Source organism: Corythoichthys intestinalis, chromosome 18 (assembly GCF_030265065.1).
Source record: "Corythoichthys intestinalis isolate RoL2023-P3 chromosome 18, ASM3026506v1, whole genome shotgun sequence".
NCBI classification, from domain to species: domain Eukaryota; kingdom Metazoa; phylum Chordata; class Actinopteri; order Syngnathiformes; family Syngnathidae; genus Corythoichthys; species Corythoichthys intestinalis.
Genome location: NC_080412.1, coordinates 13664926 through 13686739, shown reverse-complemented (window position 1 = coordinate 13686739; position 21814 = coordinate 13664926). Strand labels below are relative to the sequence as shown.

The window sequence follows — 21814 nt, the reverse complement described above, 5'->3', positions numbered from 1 at the left end:
CAACGAGGAAAACATGACAAAGAGAGCCGCAAAATGTCATTGTTTCAGTCTCTCTGTAACAGGGGTATATCAAACTTGCAAATATTGTATGTTTCTATTTTATAATTACACAAAATTGATTGTTATCTTATTTTCTATTTTATTTTCGTCAATCCTGCTTTAAAGTTGGAACTTTTTGTTTGTATTTTGTTTGTTTCTCCTATGTCGATTATTACCGCGACACCTGCTGCTTTAAGTTGAGTGCACTTTATTAGTCCTTCCCTTTTCTGTGTGGATGTCGAAGGGGAGGTAGGTGCCATTTAGCTGCAGAGAGTTTTGTTGGAAAATGTTACTTCCAGGCATGCACTCGTGTATAAAAATTGAATTGCATCTCTTTTTTTTATTTATTTTGAATAGGGGTACATTGTTGAAGCCATGTTTAACGGGAGGATTGACTTTTTCTGTTATCAGGTATGTCGCGCCCTTTTCTGTGTGGATGTCGAAGGGGAGAGGCACATTGTTAAAGCCGTGTTTAACGGGAGGATTGACTTTTTCTGACTGTTATCAGATAAAAGGCAAGTCACACCGCACTCTTGACTCCCGTCGTCATTCCAAACTACACATACAATGCGGAGTCGAAACCCACCGGTCACATCTCTACTCCAATATTTTTACAGGATATTCTTTTCATCCAAGTATTTTTCCCCAATAGCTAAATGAATGGCATAGTCATGACAAATAACAGTCTTGTGCTACATGGAATATGAAATAATAAAAATCCATTTATTCAAGACGACATGGCAAAATTACTCCATAATGGTCAAAACTGTCAACTTCACTTTTACTGTCGCACCTCCCAAACGATATCTTATGACACCTAAATCGGGCTTATGTCATTTCCCTTCCCTGGCTTCGGAGAATGTAAACAAACCAAGAGGCGTGACAGTTAGCCGACATGCTAACCCGAACCAAGTGATGTTTCAAAGTCTTCGAAGCGAAAAATCACACTAAACTAACCCAGATCATTTCACATGACAACTGGGTTGTCAATTGTCTTCGCCGATTGGCAAACCGCCCGGCAGAGAGCATTTTAGAGCTAGTTCCTAGCTACTACTGACAGGGGAGCTCGCCGAGGAAGCATCTGGACAATGACCGCTGCCAATCAATGACTATCACATGCCAATCCATGATCAAACATAAGTAGTCCTTTATTTAAACAAAGTTTGTACTGTTTACTTTGTAATCGCTGTATTCATGGCTATTTTTAACTCAAAGTTGCAATTTCTGTTCGGTCGCAAAATTCTACAGAACACCGGGCACTTGAATGAAGAGGGGAATAAGCTGAGTATACTACTAGTGCTCTCCCAGCAAGGGGTTGTGCGACAAGTCGCCGGTCGTCGGCCGAGGGGACAAGGAGCATGTCACAAAACGCAAGCCACCTACATATTAAAAATGATCCCAGTATTTGACATAATACAAAACACGATGTTTACTCACTTCCTCGCAAGTCCCATGGTCCCACAGTAGTAGGGCTTGTTTTGGCCAATATCCACCGGTGAATGGGAACCTTTTGAAACCCCAAAAAGGCGCATACGCCTCTCCCTCCTACAGCAAGATTTTTCTGCAGCCGTTTGTCGGGCGTGATGCAAAAAATAAACGTATTAATCCGCAAAATCAGCTGAATCCTTAGTCTTTCTAAAACAGTACGGTTGTATAGTGGACTCCTTCCTCTGTACATGTCACAGCGCCCTTTCTCAACTCGAGACTGTTGCCGGAAGTTACTCATTTTCTTGGCGCAGGATTTTAAAAAACTAAATAAATATAGCGATCGCTTCCACACACATCCAAGTGGTCCATTTCATTCAAGGCATAAAACACCGCGTGTATTATGAAATAAACATGCTTTTTCGTGTCACAGGTACTTTAACGAACGAAGCGAATCTTTTGAACCACTCATTATCATGCACAATGAGAACCGAATCTCGTTTGGACTGGACTTCAACCCAAACATCTCGTGTTCAAGCCAGTTATCTTAAGCTATCCTGCCTGTTTGGCCAGTGTTACTTAGCCAATCTCCTCGGAGGGAAAAAAAAGTTTTGCCAGTATGTAGGAACCGACATGATTTTGAATCAACTAAAAATCATTTGAATCAGTACTTCTTCATACTCGAGTTGAGACTTTAGTTCAGAGGTGCCCAAGTCCAGTCCTCGAGAACCCCTATCCAGCTTGTTTTCCATTTCTCCCTCCTCCAACACATCTGACTCAAATAATCAGGATCATTATCGGGCTCCTCAGTGCTTGCTGATGAGCTGATCATTTGATTCAGGTGTGTTCAAGAAGGGAGACATGGAAAACAAGCTGGATAGGGGCTCTCGAGGACCGGACTTGGGCACCCCTGCTTTAGTTGGTTCAATTGGATGTCAGCCTGCTATATATTGGAAAGAAGCACAACTGAGTCTTGGAACCAAAAAAAAAAACAAGTTTTATTTCAGGTGGACGCATCTACTCATGTTCAAAGTAGAAGCAGTCCTTAACTGCAGTCTGCACTTTCCCCTCAATATTTTAGAGGGCATGTTTAAATGGCAAGCCCCACATTCCAAGATTCCCATTGCCAACAAACCTCTCCCATTCCAAGTTTCAATTCCTAGAAATGTTTTGTGAAGCCAATTTGTACACAAAAGCCTCATTTGTGCAATTCAGCACATCATGAAGCAGTTAGAATGTGTACAAACCAAATTACTAGCTCAGAGTTTGGGAACTTATAACATCTAAATATAAAAATGAGTATTGTGAGTGAAACATTTTGCAGAATTCTTCAACAGAATAGCATATAGGTTGAGGTTTTATTTGTTTTTTTGAATTGCGTGGCAGACCACTAGAAGACTATATTTATTAGTTTGACAACTGACCTCATTGCTGTTCCGCACTCAAATCACTAGTCATTGGCTGCCATTGACGGCAATAAACATCTAATCCATTTGGACTCCCTGTTCAAATGGCTGGGATATCATGGCAGCCAATGAGTAAACGATTGAAACATGGAAGATTAGGTCCCATTCAAGATCATTGGCGTGGCGCTTAAATTTGCGAATTCATCTCCTGTCATCATAAAACACAGCTGGGGAATGGTCCTGTTTTTTTTTTCCATGTTACCTGTACAAAGTTCTTCAAAAAGGAAATCAAATTAAAAATAAAAAAGCAAAGATGAATGTCTTCCAAAGGAAATAATGGATGTTCTATTTGACACAAAAAAAGCCAGGGCATCAGGTATCTAAGCACGTGCCGTGTAGACTCCGTTAGCTATCCGGCTATGGACAGGATTGACAGAGGAAAGGAAATCCCGACCGACAAGTTTGATTTCAAGCGTCGGAGTCCTCGCTGCTGTCTCGGCTGATCTCGATCTGCAGCGATGGCAGGTTGTCCAGCCGGCTCTTCTTCATCTTGTGGCTGAGGCGCTCCTGTTTCTGCTTGATGATGGCGCCCCACACCTTCTGTAGGGTGGAGTCGTCCTCTTCCTCCCGCCCGCTACCGCCACCTTCCTCCGCTCTCTTCTCCCGCCGTCTCCTGCTACGCCGACTCGAGGACGAGAACGTTCCTGACGAGCCGCCGCTTGACCCACGCTCGCGACTTCCCAATTTTTCCTCTTTCTCACCCAGTCGGCTCCACAGGCTGCCTGCATGCACAAAATGGTTGGTTGTGATTAGTCGGGATAAATCACTTTCACTGTTATTGATGGTACTTAACCAATCCATTTGGAAGTGGGAGGTGCTGGCTGCGACCTCCCAGTCCAAATGGATTGGACGTTTAACTGTCAATGGCAGCATGCATATACGGTATATATCTTTGTGTTTAAGATAATAACGAATAAAGGGATTAGCAACCAACTTGCAGGATATGTTTGTAATATGAAACAGAGATGATTACACTTTGAGGTCAAAGGACACAGAGGTCAGAAAAAACGAATTTCATCATAACCCAAGAACGATAAAACAATTATCAAACTTGTGGGATATTTATAATATGAAACAGAAATGTGACTAAATTTTGAGACGGTGAGGTCAAAGGTCACAGATTTGTCTGTTTATGTTCAAGATATCTTTAGAAATGAAGTTAATACTGTCACATTTGCATGGATATGTTGGTAAAAAAATGGAAGATCAAATTTTGGGGTAAAGACATCAACGGTCACAGAGGTTAGAAAGGGAATTTCACTATAACTTGAGAACGAATAAAGGAATGATCAAACTAGCAGAATGTAATATGAAACAATTATTATTTTTTTCTGTAATTAGGTCAAAGTTCGCAGAGTTCAGAAAAGGAATCTAGCGATAACTTGTTTCATACTTAAAGGGAGTGCCCAGTCTACCAAATAAGGAGATGCTTTGAATTTAGCTGCTTAAGCAGAAGGTTGCTCTCTCAGAGAGCTTTGTGTTAACATTGTAATTATTGACAGATTAGTTTTATTTATAGGTATGAAAATGAGTGTCTTGACCACTTTACTCGGGCAGTATAATACAGTTATGCTCCCACAAAATAGGTTTGGTTCATATCTTGGCATTATTGCGTTCTCTCAGTGCTTGGTTAGGTTTCTTCTACTTCTATGTGTGAATGGTTGCTACTCAATATGCAGGGGTGGCAGTGTGATTTGCTGACTTGTCTTTCTGTCCTGGGACGACTTGGATGAGGTGCCCCTGTCGCGGCTCACGACACCGAGTCGACTGTGCACGTCACTTAGTGGTTCTCTGGCGGGAGTAGGCATGTCTCTGGGTGAGACGGGGGAGGAGGAACGCCCCCTGTCTGGGGAGTAGCGCCTCTTCCCGAGCCGCTGTCGAACGTCTAAGAAAACAATGGCATAAAATTCTTGATGAAAGCCACTTTTCGTAGATTTCAAACTTGCCACATGCTTCAACTGCACACTACAAGCCCCATCTGAAAAATATTTAACTCATTGGCTGCGATAAACAGTGCTAGACATCCATCCCTATTGACTGGGAGGGGTGAATTGCAGCCAATGAGTTCAGGTGGGGGGGGACTAATATTCTTCGATTTCTAGATTCCTCAATCTTTCATCAAAAGATATAGAAATCTGATCTAAATTTCTTTCAGCAAGAACCATGAAGTCATGAGTTACTATAGCGTATCACACAAAATATGGCCCCCGGGCCGCCATTTTGACACCTGTAACTTAGACTGAAGAGTCATGAGGCTCACCTGTCCTGCCACTGTTGACCTCTGGCAGTCTGTGCTGAAACAGCCCCTGTCTCTTCTCCAAGAGCAGCTGCCGAACGTCGGTCACCTTCTTTGGCGACGGGGACTTGGGCCGGCTTTGGGACGCAGACTCTCCCACCCTGTTCCTGCTCGGGATGACATGGGGCCCAGCGTCACATCTTCTGGCGTGATTCTACACTAGGGTCAGGAATCTTTGCCATGAGGCTGATTCGACTCGTATCTAGATACATGAATTACGGTTCGATAAAAAACTAGATCTTTAAATTGTATCCCAGATAGCAGACAGACGTTGAAAAGATGTTGGATCAACATTCTGCTGTCGATCTTATATCAATGAATCAACATCACTTTTATCGATGAATGAACATCACTTTTACACCCTCAATTAATGTTGTTTCAACATTGAAATCCTTACAAAATCTGTCGCTTCGATTAATAATAATATTGGAACAACGCTGAATCATTGTTATGTTTTCGACCAAAACGCCCGCTCATCCATAATTCAATGACTTTTCAATCATATATCACGGTCAATCATAAATCAACTATTTGTCAACATTAGTTCATCAACAATAAGACAATGTTAACCCAACCTCCGCCTGACATACCATAGAACAACGTTGTTTCAACGTCACTTGACGTCGAAAATTTCAATATCGACCATACTGATGATTTTGATGGAAAATCAACGTATTCAGTGTTGGTCTGCTATCTGGGATCTATCTCTGCATTGGTCTGAATATAGCCTAAATCTTTAAACACAACATGTAAAAATGCATTGTTTCAACCTGATTATGGTAAATGGTAGATGTTCAATGTATTTTTGGTATGTCAAGGAGTATCTTGAATATTTTCACCCCACAAATGTGCCGTTTTGGTAGCAAGTCAAGCATGCCGCCGCAATGATCTTGAAAACACACCAGCTGACTTCAAAAAGAAAGCCAAAAAATTCATCCATCACATGAAGCAGTACTTGGTAAGGCTTTTATCTTGGAGTTGGTCAATGACTGCAGTCAAGCCGCAACTTCCTTCTTGCTACCAACTAACACCTGATATGTGAGAGCTTGAGGCGTTTGAAGTCATTGTCTGCCATTGCCAGCGATAGATGTCCAATCCATTTGAAGTGGGAGGGCCACCATCCCAGTTCAAATGGATTGGACGTCTACTAGGGATGAACACTTAAAATTCACAGGAGAAGGCCGTTCTGACCTGATGCTTTTCAGCTGCCCCTCCAGCTCGTCAGCATACATTGTCATTTTTTTGCTCTTCTTGGGAGATGGCGTAGATATCATCTTTAACTCCAGGTCATAGTCCATCTCGTCCGACTCTGACCAGGGAGACGGTGAGCGCGCCGGACCACCACGGGGCCGGGAGAACGGGGCACTCTTGTCTGCTTTCTCTTTGAATTCCACCACTCGGTCTTCCGAGTCCATGTCTTCGTCGCCGTAGTCCTCGTCCTCTTCTTCTTCTTCTTCTTCTTCCTTGATAGGCTCCTCGGGTAGGTTGACCAAGTCTGCTGAAAAGGAGAAATGTTTGTCACTTGCGGTGTCTTTCTCAGATGGTTTCCGCGTCCAGATTTTTTTTTTTTTTACCGGAGTGACGGTGCGTGTATGGCGGTGTGTGTCCCAGGCTGTCTCCGATGAGAGGCTTCTTGCTCTTGATAACATCTCGCTGGATCCGTCGGTTGTGAAATCTCCTTTTCCTGGGGAAAACAGTATTATAAAATAGCAACTACTCTTTCAGACAGATACAGCACTGAAATGATCTCATCGGTGTCAGAAAGTACAAAGAAATATCAGGCCGATGCACCCTTCGAGATTTAAGCCCTTTTCACACACATATCCAGGGAAATTCCCGTGTAAGGATTTACTCGCGTCATTACTTTCACGCATGTAGAGATGTCCCGAGAATGACGCGGGTTGGACACTTCACAGATTTGTCCTGTGTTGCCCACTGGCGCTCTCTGTGCGGGGAGGGCTGTTGGCGCGATTTTATAACCCAGACATTACGTCATTTTTGGTCAGCATCGCCTGTCACAATGTTGGTCAAAGCGTGTTGTGTTCCAGAGGCAGTGTTGTCAGTAACGCGTTACTGTAATCTGATTACTTTTTTCAGTAACGAGTAATCTAACGCATTCATTTTTCTACACCAGTAATCTGATTAAAGTTAGTTTTCTTAGTGTCTCTGCGTTACTATTTTTTCATTGCCTCATAACGTATGTAAAATGAAGATTATTGTAGTCATGTACGAAGAGCATTTTGAATATAAAATGCTAAAATAAAAGGTTCTCGGTACGTGTTTCCATGACAACCTCTTAGCTATTTCCTGTTTTGGTCTTGTGTCACATGTGTTGTGGGACTGAAGGCGTGGGCCAGGCGGGTGGACATTGGAGCCGAGTGTTGACACGCTGAGAGGGAATGTTGATCTGTGGATATCCATGAATGAAGGGGAGTATTTTTCCTTCATTCTGGAGGGTATCAGCATAAGGTTGGACCCCTTACATGCGTGGCCGTTTCGTAGCTTTGCTGTAGCAACGACGGGCAGTCATCGCTCCAAGTTGGCAAGCTTTGTTTACATCAAATGCGTGTTGCACATTTATGCCGTGAGTTGATGTGTTCGTTTAGCATCTGTGGGATGTGTTGTAAGTCAGACTGAGTGTAAAGTGCTTAGTTGCCACCACGTTTTGTGGCCAAATTGACTGCGTGTGTGTTGAGAGGAGTACTTCCAGATTGTTAATGTGCACGGCTGCACGCGCATCCGCGCCTGTCACCACCTTTGTGTTTATTGCACTGTACAATCCACTTGTGTGTTGTTGATTATTGTGCCGTCAGTTTGCATTGTTTTACATTGGCACTGACATGCTGTTAACCATAACCCGAAATTCAGAAGTTTTGACATTAGGCTTAATTTTAGAGTTAGCGGGGTTTAATTGGTCGGTGGAGTTGATTTCAACAAATTCAAAGCAGTTTGTCAGATATGTTAGTTTCAGGGCTCTGGAGTGGCTAAGATAGGGAGAAAGGGAGAAAAATGGGTAAAAAGTAACATTACTTTTAAAGTAACTTACTTTGATAATGAAGTCATCAGTAAAGTAACTAGATTACTTTGAGGCGTAATCAGTAATTAAATTACTTTTTCAAGTAATCTGTGACAACACTGTCCAGAGGGAGCGTTCCCGACATCGTGACTGCAGCCAATTCAAGATCATCAAGATTGCAAGAGATCCAAGAGAAGGGTGGATGGAAGAATCCCACTGGTTTGGGAAGGAAGAATCCTGCTGGCTTTGTTTTGTTTTCTTATCGGCTGTCTGCCTATCGCTTAGGTTAGTATTTTATTGATCCCCGTCGACCTACTGTCACCGACTCATTGTGTCCGGTTGGTCTGAACAGTTTTAATGTTTCACATTTAGAGTATGACATACTCCCATTGTCATCATTCAACATACCTCGTTTATTATGGCAAAACAGTGACCAGGAAGGGGTTATGGGGAACAGAAGAAAAGAAAGAAAAGAAACAACAAGAAATACATTGAACGCCTACGCTATGAATATGTTGGTGCTATCGTCAGCTGGATGTGTTTCTGGTTGACACCATGTGGGGGGCCTTTTGACCAGGGAAAGAAGGGGAGGTGGGTGGGAGAGTCTACAGCAGGGGTCCCCAAACTTTTCCTGTGAGGGCCACATAATTTTTCCCTTCTCGGATGAGGGGCCGGGTCAGTTTGTAACAGAAAAGGTGTGACGATTGCAGGAGTGCCTAAATGTAAAAAATTATCAGTAATCGTGTGAATCCCAGGTGAGTGTAAGCCCGTCAGCGCAGGGCGGATACCCAGGCAGAGTAGAGAGGGGAAGGCGGATGCAGGAGAACACAAAGGAGCCGCCACGGGGCGACGCGAGATCGGAGCCGCGACCTCACCCCACTCCCGCGGCCGGCAGCCCAGGCAGAAGGGAGGCCACACCCCGGGAGCCACGCCATAGAGAAAAAGTGTGGGACCCACCTACTACCCTATTACTGTGGCTGCCAGGTCCCTGGTTGGCAGCCATTACCCAGCACCGTGATGGGATTGTGTAGGGAGAGTAGTGCAATGTATGCATTAAAATAGGAGCGCTCTGCTTGGGGCAGTGGGACCGCTGCATGGAATTTCTACTCAGCCGCCCGTCCCAGTCGTGAATTTTTGTATTTAATAAACCCTTGAACGGGTCCCTTCTTTGTTTTCTGATTTGAAGTACAACCTTGTTTCCGCAGTATCAGACCCTAACATCAGCAACAAAATAAACCACACATTTCCAAAGATTGACGATAGACTTTCTTCCTTGGCTCTACGATCCCGTAGCAATTTAATTTCGTTAGGTTTTCATTCTAAGTTAGCCATCTCCAGCTTGCTATGTTAATAATTGCGATGTTTGTTTACCGCTTTTCGTCTAACTGCGAAGAGAGAGGAAGTGACGATAGGCCCGCCATGATATTTATGGCATCAGCCTTCGTGCTGTTACCTGGGAATTTAACGCCTGTTTTCACACACACCACTTCCCGGGAAAGTCCCGGACATTATACTAAGACGAGACCCTTGAAATGTCCGCATAATCTCCGTGTCAGTCGACTTGGGAAATAGTTTTCACATACAACTGCTGCACGGTTAAATCCCGCTATATTCTCGGTGTTTCGGAGTGTGTGAAAGGGGCTTTAGTTTCCAACCAATGATTCACCAACCAAAGATGACCTCCAGATAAGCTATTACCCTTCCCAAGATGCAGATAGATGTGAAGGTCGTTTGGTGTCCAATTATGCTCTGCTGTGAATTTCAATGTGTCATTTAGTAGTCGTCCAATTCTTGTAAGGGGGAAGAATAATTCGCTGCCAACCCTCCTCCTTCAAATGAATTGGACGTCTACTAAGGATTAACCACTGATAAACTCATCCAAATTCACAGCAGAATGATACTAAGAACCACATAATCGTCAGTACCTAGCAAAGCATAGCCTCGCAATTACTAACGTGCAGCTTTAACTTTACTTGTAAACTACTGGAATTTTAACTTTAATTTTAAAAGTTTTAACCCACCAAGAGTTGCTGAGGATCCCCTTCATGCCGCCGTAGTTTGGGTTTCCGTATTTCATGTAGTAGCGACTGCGGCGAGCGGCACCCAGCTCCTTCTTGTCGTCTGAAGCCCAAGACAAAAAACGAGGCCGGTTTAGCTCAGAGAACCACTCTTATTTACGCGGTGGTAGAGGAGTGAGAGACCTTGAGTGGCAAAGCGTAAAAGGATCTTGTTTCCTTTGAAGGCTTTGATGGCAGGACGCAGGTCATTCCGCAGAAGCGACTCTCTCTCAGCCAGTGATAGGTTGTCCCCCTGACATGACATCAACCAAAGTATTCTTAAGTGCTCCCCAATTTAACTGTGGTACTACTGTACAGTGGACGGCTATTCAAAAGTTGACACTTAAGATCTTTGACTTTTTATAGAGCAAGTGATTTTTTTGGGTCATTTAAAAAAAACATATTACAAATTCTAATCATTATTATCATGCTATTCTTTAAGTGATTAATTATTAGAGTATTTTTGTTTAATCCAATTTATTTAAACTGGGAGGACTGGCTGTGAAAGCTCATGTTAGAGTGCCAAAGTCAGTGTTAGACATCCAATCCAGTCTAGCACTGGCAATGGCAAGCAGCGAGTTAAAGGGCAGCTGAAGAGCTTTTCGAATTTCGGTGTAATTTTACGAATATAAACTATGTACGAGTTCGTCAAAACAACCATGTCGTTTTTAACACATAACTGCGATGATAATTTTAGTTAGTTTTTTTTTTTTAAAGTTTTTTTTTAACTCCGTTAATAGTCCCTTCCCAAACCCGGAAATGTGACGTAAATTCCTGAACGCAACTGAAGACAATCCACAGCGAGCAAAGCAACAGCAAAGATATCAGACATATTTCCACCGAAAGTAACCATTCTGCATTGTTCTTTCGTGAAGCTGACGCCGGCAAAGGCTCCCAGGAAATATTATCTACAATTAATCCCTACATGTTTGAACCTGAGGCGTCAGAAGATGACAATTTGCTTGGCACAGCAGACATTGGTGATGACGCCAGTTGGCAGCCCGACCCTTCACTAAAGGAACAGTGGTAGGCATCTAGTGTCGTGATTTCTCTCTAAACCTTTTTTCAACCAGTCATTCTGCGATATAATAATTAGTAATCGCACAGACAGACGAGTAGTAGTAAAAACAGCTTGCGATCAAGTAATAAACGTATCAAATTGCCAGTAAGGCTTTACTTATGTCTTCAAAAAAACCAAACTCTGAGGCTTTCTAAGGTGTCGTCGCTGAAATGTTGAAAACAAAGACACGATTGAGGAGCCGGTGTTCTGCCAATCGAGCCCGCGGCGGGGGCAGCGGTGTGCAGCAGCGGCAGGCGGGCGGACAGTGCGGGCCTGCCGGTGTACGGAAGGCTGCTCAGCCCGGCACCGCCCAGGGGGCCAGAGTCTTTCTGATGGAGGCTCTGCCCATGGATGGTGCGAGGCCAGTAGCGGTCCCAGGCGAGCCGGGCGCGGCCTTCCCGGAGTCTGGTTCATCCCAGCGACGAAATCCAGAGGCGCAGGGAAGTTGAGGGCCGCCTCTTGGCAGCCGCCCGGGGTGGGATCCGGCTACGCTGGGGGTTAAGAGTCTACCAACAACCAGGCGCACCACCGGCCCGTCTCGCCGTGATATGTTAGAACACAGAGTAGAAGTTATTCCGATATACACTCACAAAAAAGTCCAAATCCTTGCAGAAGGTTTTTTGGGTGCTATACTTTCATATTACAGCGCTGGTGGGGTCCTCTAAAATTGACGTCATCGGGTAGCAGCCGGCAGCGAGGCGCGTCTCTCGTTGCTATGGCATTAACTTAAAAATTTTTTTTCTAATTTGAGTTTTGAGACAGCAAATGATACATTCAGGCCAATTTAACAGAGTAAAACGCTAATCCAAAAAGCTCTTCAGCTGCTCATAAATTAGTGCAACAATTATCATTCTTGCATGAAAGGGTTAAATTCAACTCCGCTCAAACTAGTTTACCATTGACTTCTTGAGCAATTGCTGAGGCTGACAAAATGTCTCATTCACCTGGCCAGCCTCCGCCTGGGCAGAGTGCTCCTCTTCTCTGTGGCAGTCTTTTTCGCTCTCCTTCGTCTCTTCATCCACCTCCCCCTCTTCTTCGTCGTCGTCCGTCTCTCGGCTAAGACGACCTGCGATCGGCCTCCTGTCAAGATCGGCCCCCGTCGGAGAACATCTTGCGCGGCTACCGACCTTTGTCGGGTTCGCCTGGCCGGGCGTCGCGCTCCGTATCTGTGACGACATCGTGCGGGTCGGGCATGCGGCTGGTGTTGATGAAGGCTCTGATGGCCGTGTTGTCATCCAGCCAGACCACGTTGCCTGGGCAAACAAAAGGTATTCATGTAAAACACAGGTGTCAAACTCACAGCACCAAATACGGCCCGCAACATCACTTCACCTAAATGTGCATCAACCTCATGTTTCTCCCTAAAATAAAAAAGAAATCAAATTTCTATAGTCCTTGATTAACCATTATATATATGGCGGAAAACACAGACAAGACTGAAAAAGCAGTTTCTACTCTTGCACTCCTCCTTAAAAGAAACTGTTGTATTTCAAGCCAAAACAACTGTAGAGTTTGATAGAGCAATATGTCTATATGCTGCCATAGCAGATTCATGGCGCATTAAGCCCCCGAACTATTTTCAATTTGTCCGTTTTACCCTAGAAACCCTCGTTTACAGACGTCGCACAACCGCTTTTGTTTCAACCAAGCCATTAAACAAAGGCAATTATAGTTATTATTCTAAATGTCTGTCATTTTTAGCTTAGAATCATATATTGATGTCTAATATTTCGTTTAAAATAGAAACGACTTTAAAAAACTATTCACTTGCATATTTTAAACTTTTAAACAAATTACGTCACAATGAAAAAAATGGGATCTGTTAAAAAGTCACGGATATATATCTAATAACTATCGCTTAATTGTATTTTTTTGTCACTGTCGAATTTTCCCCAATATTTTAGATAAATAATCGATTCAGACAAAAAAATTTGGAAAAAAAACCAACAACCTTTAAAAGGATAAATATATGAAAAAGAAAATCTTGACCACTCCTTGATGTCTGCGATTTCTGCATCATGACCCTTGTTATATTACCATGTTTCACCCATAAAATCCAAAAACAATCCAGCTGTGGCCATTCACAGCGGTGTCTTGACACTCAGTGACACATGCTACATGGAGTTTTTGGATCGAAACAAGTACACGATAATATCTCGTTAAAGTCATGGTCTCTGTAATTCTGCTCTCGCGTGCTCTCACCTCCAGATTGGGTTTTTTGTTTTTGTTTTTTTTAAATGCCCTCCTGTTCCAAATTTTTCTTTCCCTGGAAAATTGACATTTTAAGCTTTCCAATGATGCATATCACACATGCATATCGGACAATTCTGAAATTTGGCCAAACTGGGGGTCTCAGGGCGGAGCTTCAAGTCACCTGAGTGTTTTCCGCCATATGTATATATATTATAAATAAAATTATACATGAATAGGATGTGAATTACAACAAAATTAAAATGAATAAAAACAAATTCAATCACATTACGGAACCCAGCACTAACATTTTTTAAGTAATATAAAAATTAAAAAATGAAAATTCAATAAAATGAATATTTACTGTTTTTCATTCTAATTAAAATTTTTAAAGTTACAAAAATAAACAACACACAATTGACTCTTTTACCCCTTATTTAAATTTTACAATGTAAATAAATCAAAAATATATCTGTAAGCAAGTATTTGCTATTAAGAAATTAAAAAGACGATTGGGGTCATTATATGTCAACAATGTCCCTTGGCGATGTATAAAAATTGTTTAGGTAAGTTGTTTAAATTGTGTGTGTGTGTGGGGGGGGTGCAGAGGAGGTAGGAAAGGGGAGCTTGCTCACAGGATGTGTCGTCGATCCATTCAATGTGTGCGGGGGGATATTCCTTAAAATAGGCAAAAACATCCTGGGTGCTCATGTCGTCCACGCCCGTGATGTGGACAGCCTCCATGCGCACTCTGGGAATGGCTGAAGATGTGGACCACAAATACAAAATTCATTCACCTCAAGACTTCACAAACTTAGAGCTGTATTGCACTGCAAAGTGCCTATAAAAAAATGTCAGTAACTCGTTGGCTGCAATGGACGACGCTAGACGTCAAATCCTTTGGAGGAGTGGCAGCGAATGAACGATTGTTCATTCACTGCTTCAAATGGATTGCACGTCTACTACTGATAAACTAGTAACACACTAATTTCAATTCGCAGCATTAGGATGAATGTTGCAGCGTACCATTCTTGACGGCATCTTTATCCAGAAAGATGTCGCGCTGAGTAGTGCAGGGCTCCCCATGGAAATGGAAACGCCTGGCTCGCTTTTCTTTCCTCTCGATGGCCTCCTGGTAGGAACAAGATTGATGCGTTAATCGGCATTTTACGCAGAGCGACACGTTTTTTTGTTTCCCGTTACCTTTGAATTAACGTCAATCCCAGTGATGAAGGCTCCCGCTTTGTTTTCGTAGCGCCTGCTCGTATCCTGCGAACAGAGTGGAACTTTTTGGCTCGACTTTTTTGTTGTGTGCGTATCGTCGTAAAAGCCCCCAATCAGAAGACCAACTCCGACCACCTAGCTCAAAATAAAAGATGTGAACTTGACATCGTATGATGTAGAGGTGGGAATCTTGAGGCACCTAACGATTCGTTTACGATTCAGAGGCTCCGATTATAAATCGATAATTGATGCCCCCCCTCAGCTTTTAACGTGTTGTACATTAGTTCCAAAATTGTTCAAAAATCCTCTCAGGCTAAACCAAACTAATAAATTCAGTATCAAGTTAACAGTTCAAAACAGTAATTAAAATACTCAAGTCCCCATTCTATATCAGCAGCTTTTTTAAACTACATTCATTGTCATTCAATTAATTTAATGTTGTGAATCAACCGTTAAAGTTGTTAAAATTGCTCACGTTATTCCATAATTTCCCTTCTGTCTACTTTCGACATGTCAAAGTTTTAAAACTGTTTCATCATTTAAAGATAGATTCAAGTCAAGATTTTGCCGATTTAGGAGTATTTTACATAAAAAGTTAATTAGGTTCGCTACAACAGAGCCTTCTGGATTACTAACGGCGTCAAGTTTGTTATTTCGCATCTAATTCTACATATATGTGATATCTACCGTAGCCGTATGTGGCCGTATGTTTGTAGCAACTAGCAACTGGACGTTGTTTGTAGCAGCTGTCGGCCGCAGTCAGGTATTATTGTTTTTTTTTTTTTTTTAATCAAGCGGCATGAGTTGAACAGGATATTTACTCTCGGTCCGTTCCTCTTTGTGTCCCGAAGACCGCGCTGACTGTGTTTTAGTTCCCGCTTTACCTGCTATAATTCAATAATCGGAATTTGGATGTTTGTGAATCGTTCTTGAATCTTCCACGGCCGAATCGCGAATAATTCAAAAATTGGAAATTTCGCATGCCTCTAGTATGATGCCAATGAAGTGTAGGTATGGGAATTTGATTGAGTATATTTTTAAAGGATTCTGTCATCTAGACAGACAGCGTGTTGTAAGGCTGTGCCATATCATACTATCGCCAATATTACCAGAGTATTTTTGGTGGTCACACTGCCGTGATATGACGATGTCAGACATAGGCATGTGCCGGTATGATATTCTGTTGGTATGATAAACTTAAGCCAAAATGTCATGGTTTCACGGTATTGCAATTACAGCTCTAAAATGTGTTACTTTGACATATCTGGGTTTTTAAAAAAAAAAAAAAATCAATTGAACATGATTTTTATTTTTCAAAACATTAGAATGTTGGAAAATAGGTATAATGTTAAAATTAAAAACTAATATTCTAAACAAAATGAATGCAGTCCTTAGGTGAGCCTAAACCCACATCCACAGCTCAACGTTATTACCATCAGAACAAAAATTATTGAATTATTTTCCATTAAAAGCACATATGACTCATATCATGTTTACATTATACACACACTCTTTCTCAACAGACAGTTGCCGGGGGGGGGGGAAATCGCCACGTTTTACCACTGCTAGACACACTAACACGTTGGAGTTAACTCTTGTAGCTGGTGGGAAACGTTCTTGAAAGTGTTTACTAACCTTTTAATTCTGTATAAATGTGATATCATATTGAAGGTATTGCCTTCTCGGCAGCCACCCTTCGCAAACATGTTTTACATGTCGGTTGGCCTTCCTCCTCTTAGCCCCGGCCATCTGTAACTTTTCTGCAGCCAAAGTATTCTGATACCAGCGATTTCGTTTTCTTATATGGGCAAAAAAGTCAGGATTTTCACCTCCTCCAGCCATCGTGTAGCACAGCTGACTCACTGACACGGAGCAACAACCGGTGGGTGAGGATTGAGTCTAACAGCTGCATGCGAGGGATTTCTCCATGCATTTCCGGGACATAAAAAATAGCTAATACCTGGGACGGTATAACGTAAATTTTTTTGCGGTTTTGAAACCTTGACGTTTTCATGCCACGGTATACCTTGAAACCAGTAATCGGAACATATCCAGCTCAGACATTAGAAAAAAACGTCACAACAGACATACATGTATAATGACAACAATTACGAAGAGCAATAATAGCAAAATGACGCAGGGGAAACAGTGTTTAATGGCCAATGACGTCGGGCATTTGCGATGAAATTTTAGGTTTAAGAAATATGTTGTGAAATGAATAAACATAGTCGGTGGGTACGCCCCTTAAAGCATGCACGTCCTTGTGCTTTAAAATCATTGGTCAACTCGCTTGCCTCTGCTAGCTTCTGTTAGCTGTTTGTTGTCAACATAAACATACATACATTGGCCCCTCGTTGAATGGCGTACCTCACGCAGGCTATTTTTAGACCGTGCCGTCGCATCGTAAAGCGGAAGTAAAGCCGAAGTGGGACATTATAGACCCGCCCTCACATAGACACAACGTAATTTGTGCTATTTTTCTACGGTAATCTTTCAAAAACAAACATGCCAATCATGCATTGCTTTTTTGGAACTTGTAGAAACGACTCTAGACATTACAACACATGAAGGATGTTTTCTTCATACGTTTCCGGAAACCAAAAACTCAGGAGGAAAAAATGTGAAGACAGAATCAACTTGCGCGGACACCAGCTCGGTGAATCCATTCACATTTCATATGCAGTAAACATTATGTTGGGTTGGCATGGTCTTTCAGAGGACAAAGAGGTAAGCCATTTTTATATTTTTAACTTATTTTTTTAGCGTAACGTTGTGCAATACTGCTTCTGTCTGACAATGAATGACCTGAAAAGAATTACAATGGTATCTGACTGCCACTGTTACCAGTTTCTGTTACATATGTATAAAAAAACAACTTTAGTAAGGGGGAAGTGTAAATAAATTATAGAATTAAGATGTGTTATCAATGAAAAAATTTCAAGTGTTCGTTGGCTGTCACTGAGTAGCATTTGCGATCGCTACACAAAACTAACTAAATTACCCCCAAGAACGGTAAGAGACGTAGGACAACCAGAGGATATATAAGAAAGACAGGGCTGATGGAAAAGGGTAGCTTGTTGAAACAGGAGAATGTCATTGTCAGTCGCATCGATAAAAAAGCTAAAGCTATGCTTAGGTCGGTTCGTTTTTTTCGTCTTTTTCAGCCTTCGACACTCCAGCCATCTCTTTAACTGAACATTTTTATGTTCTTCCACATCTTTGCCAGTGAATTTGGCACCAGGCACATCATTTTCAGAGAGAATTGGTAGATTTAGCTCTGTAAACATCTACTTCATACACGATTTCCATTCATTTCCTATTAGGGACAAACGGTGGCTTGTCCCTACTTAGCAACAGTAGCTAATTTCATGAATATTAATGAGCGGAAGTGACTTGTTGCTTGCGGTACGCCATTGGGAAGTCTATTGGAGCGTATGTACCAGACGGCCGCAATCTTGGATGTCTCACATCTGATTTGTTGCATTTATTCATGCTGTAGTCTTAGGCTCACCTTTCAAATCTATACCTGATTTTTACACCGGTGGCTACAAATGTAACAAAATACATTAATAAAATATAGGACACTGTCACGCATTGAAAATAAGTGCTTCTATTGGTCTTTGGAAGTCCGGTCCTCAGGGATGGGGTGGGGGTGAAATGTCGCTGGCTGCAGCTTTGACATCTTGGTGTTGGTGTTGCTTAAATGGAAAAATTAAATCCATGTTTTAACTTCAGCTGTTCTGTTACATTAGACTTCTGACACGAACAACTACTTGGACTATTGTTATTTCCATTTTAAAACAGAATTGCGCTATTTACATTGCAGTTTAAAGCAACACTTTGTAGCTTTTCAGTTTTGGTCGATTTTAGCGACACCCGTGGACAAAAGCGGTAGTGTTTTGCCTTCAGGAAGACTGCGTTTCCTATGAGGACCAGCGCTGCGTTTCCCATGAGGACCACCACACACCCAAACTGTCGTAAAATCATCAATCAAAAATCAATCTCCTGGTCGCCTGCATATGGATTAAACAACATTTCTGTTTCCAGCAGCTGTGTGAAGGACTAATAGTAATAAGGAAATGAATCCAGTTGTGGATAAACAATAGCATATGACGGTTAGCAATCGTGGTGGCGGCTTAGTGAGGTGGGGGGGTGGGGTTCACATCAGCGAATGAAAGCCGGGCCATTGTTTATTCTGTTTAGCCTGGTAGCCTCTCTTTTTTTTACCCTCCTCAGACCAAACTTTTTATCTCTTTTGTTGCTCTGCCATCTTTGCAGCATTCGCGAGAAAGCGTTCGCATCGACTTCCATCTTTATTATAAATGGGGAAAGGAGGAAGTGACGTTTGTATTAAGTAGTCAGAATATTTTTAGTTTTTTGTGTGTGCCAGGGTTCCTGCCACCCTCCTCAAAGTTAATTAGTGCCGGTGAACGCAATACAGACCTCTCAAGATATGAAAGAGTGGTCATTCTACTAGTTGTCTGTCGACATATTGTCATAAATGTTATGAAAATATTTTATAAAGGTTGCAAAGTTACCTAGTGTTGCTTTAAAACAAGACTGGTTTAAATATTGTCTAATAAAATTGCTGTTAATCCGAACAAGAAATAACATCATCTTAAAAATTAACGTTATCGAATTTCCCTTGAAAATAATATAATGTGGGGGTTTGGGGGTAAATTGCCCACCCCTGCTCGAGAGTGAGGAGCAAACGTATTTAGTGCGCATAGCTGATGAGAGTTTGGAGGCGCGATGCTAACTGGCAACAAGTGACAGAAACCCCTGATTTTATTTTGCCATCGTCGTCTCAACGTGATTACAAAACCTACAAGTGGTTCATCAACTGATAGTCAAGAAAGGCCAGCCGACAAATGTTTGACGGGACTACCAGGCCACAGTTCCCCGAGACGCACAAGACGCCAGCGCCGAGTCTGACGAGGGCCCAAGCCCGGACGGACACCTACCGGTAGCAGCTCCTTTAGGGAGCGGTTAACGGAGACGTCCTCTGCATCCAGTTCGCCCTCCTCCACCTCCATGGGTTCGGCCTCGCGCGCCCCTCTGTCGGACTCTGAATCGGACTCTGAGTCGGAGCGGTCGGAGCCGCTGTCCGATTTCACTGACAAGCGCAAGCTGCGCGCTGCCGCCATGACGCTGCTGCTGCAAACCAAACGAACAACGGCCTCCTGCTAGCCTGTGGTTGGCTCGTGCACATGATGTCACATGAATACTAGATAGGAAAAGTCGGAATCAGCGGTGTTAGTAACCGGCGGCCATCTTAAAGCAGTAAACTTCACTTTCTCCTGCAATGAATGTGAAGTGAGTGATTTTTATAACACTTCATAACTTTTCAATAAAACGTATTACGTTTCTATGATTCTTGCTGGATGTTTTAAAAAATATACATTTTCTAGAATGTAGCTAATTTATTGCATCTGAAAAACAATCTGTTGACTGTATGTAATGTTCAGTGGATGGCTCTGATACAAAATGGCCGACAAGTGATTACGGCTATCCCATTTGCTTTATAGAGCACACCGGACATCTAGTTTTTTATTTACCTGGGTTAGTGAGTGTTTCTTCTTCGCTGGTGCGAGATGGCCCATTCACTATCCGTAGCACAATATTACGCGATATGTGGGAGGGAGGTGAAGTCGTATTTTGGAGCAAGGTCAATGACAACATATGTTCTGTAAGTGAAAGGACACACGTGCCAACAAAAGAGATGTTTTGTTTTACCAAATGCGGAAGACGACTTCATTCATTCAGTGTTTGAGCCACTTATCCTCACAAGGGTCGCAGGGTTGATAGTGCCTCTCCCAGCTAACTTCTTCGGGCAGGAGGTAGTAACACATTAAATTTACTCCGTTACATTTACTTGAGTTGTTTTTTGAGAAAAATGTACATCTTAGAGTAGCTTTACGGCGCCATACTTTTTACTTTTACTTGAGTAGATTTTTGAAGAAGAAACAATACTCTGACTCCGCTAATTTGGGCGACACTAGAGTCATTACAGTTTTCCTATTTATTCTACATGTAGACAAGTTTCCTAGGTACTTCCACTTTACTTTAATATGTCTGCCCGCAACTTGCGTTTTCATTGACTTCATTGGCGCTGGAGTGGCATCTCTCACTAAAAACCCTGAAAAAACAAGATTAGGAAATACCGCATCCTTCTGCCATTATAGGGTGACCACGAGTAAAATATTATTATATTTTATTGACTCTATGGAAGCGCCATCAGGAACCTGAAAAGCTCCAAGGCATACCAGGACTTGCACAGCCACAAAGTTGAATATGTCCTCATACATGAACACAGGAATTTTGTCTTCATGAAGGCGGATGTACAACTATGCCAGTGCTTCAATGCTCCATACAACAAACCATGGGTGCTGCTAACACTGGAGGAAGATGTTAAAACTGCTGGCTGTACATGTGTCGGGGCTCCCGGGCGTTCATGTAGTCATGCTGCCACTGTGTTATGGAAGGTATGTGCTCCTAAAAAACAAAACCTAAAATCTGGCGCATGAAACGACTTGTTGCCTTTGCTATTGATATTACGGTGACGATTGTAGTATTGAAGTTTAATAATTTTTACTACAACTACTGCTGCTAGCCTGTTGCTAATCAGTACATGTTGGATAGCACCGCATAAATGCAAGTGTTTCAGGTTTTTTGTTCGTTTGTTAACAGGTGGAAAACACTGTGAGGGAAGGGAAGATAAGTTGATGTGCCTCACAGCAACACTTACTGTACATTGATGGACATATATCGAGACTAAGTCGTTCTACCCGGGGCGGCCGAGAGTGTGGGGCTGTAGGCGGTGGCTCGCCTCGCGGCGGACCGTCAGCTCGATCCCAAAATCCAACTACAAGCTTTTTCACTGCAGCAACTTTAAGATAGGTGACTGGAGCTGGAATTACGAGGACAGCGGGAGAAAGCCCGTCTGGGGGCCATAATGGCTAGAGAAAGTTTGGCAAGGCTCCGGATGTTTGCTGTCTGATATCAGATTCTCGTATGCTATTTTTCCAATTATTTAATAAA

At 42.5% G+C, this 21814-nt stretch overlaps 1 protein-coding gene across 2 annotated transcripts; it reads right to left on the bottom strand.

Annotated features, from left to right (window-relative positions):
* Positions 1–2419: 2419 nt before the first annotated feature.
* Positions 2420–20000, bottom strand: ncbp3 (nuclear cap binding subunit 3). 2 transcript variants are annotated; one of them, XM_057821939.1, is made up of 13 exons: positions 19738–19994; positions 14753–14818; positions 14576–14681; positions 14185–14310; positions 12487–12612; positions 12304–12425; positions 10444–10552; positions 10264–10363; positions 6801–6910; positions 6418–6721; positions 5191–5333; positions 4633–4815; positions 2420–3652 (listed from the first exon to the last, which is right to left on the bottom strand). In XM_057821939.1, the coding sequence occupies exons 1-13, from the start codon at positions 19918–19920 to the stop codon at positions 3339–3341; spliced, it is 1992 nt and encodes a 663-aa protein (XP_057677922.1). In that variant the 5' UTR covers positions 19921–19994; the 3' UTR covers positions 2420–3338. The 2 variants fall into 2 exon arrangements, with proteins under 2 accessions (XP_057677922.1, XP_057677921.1); XM_057821938.1 differs by having other exon boundaries at positions 2423–3652; positions 6418–6724; positions 19738–20000.
* Positions 20001–21814: the final 1814 nt, after the last annotated feature.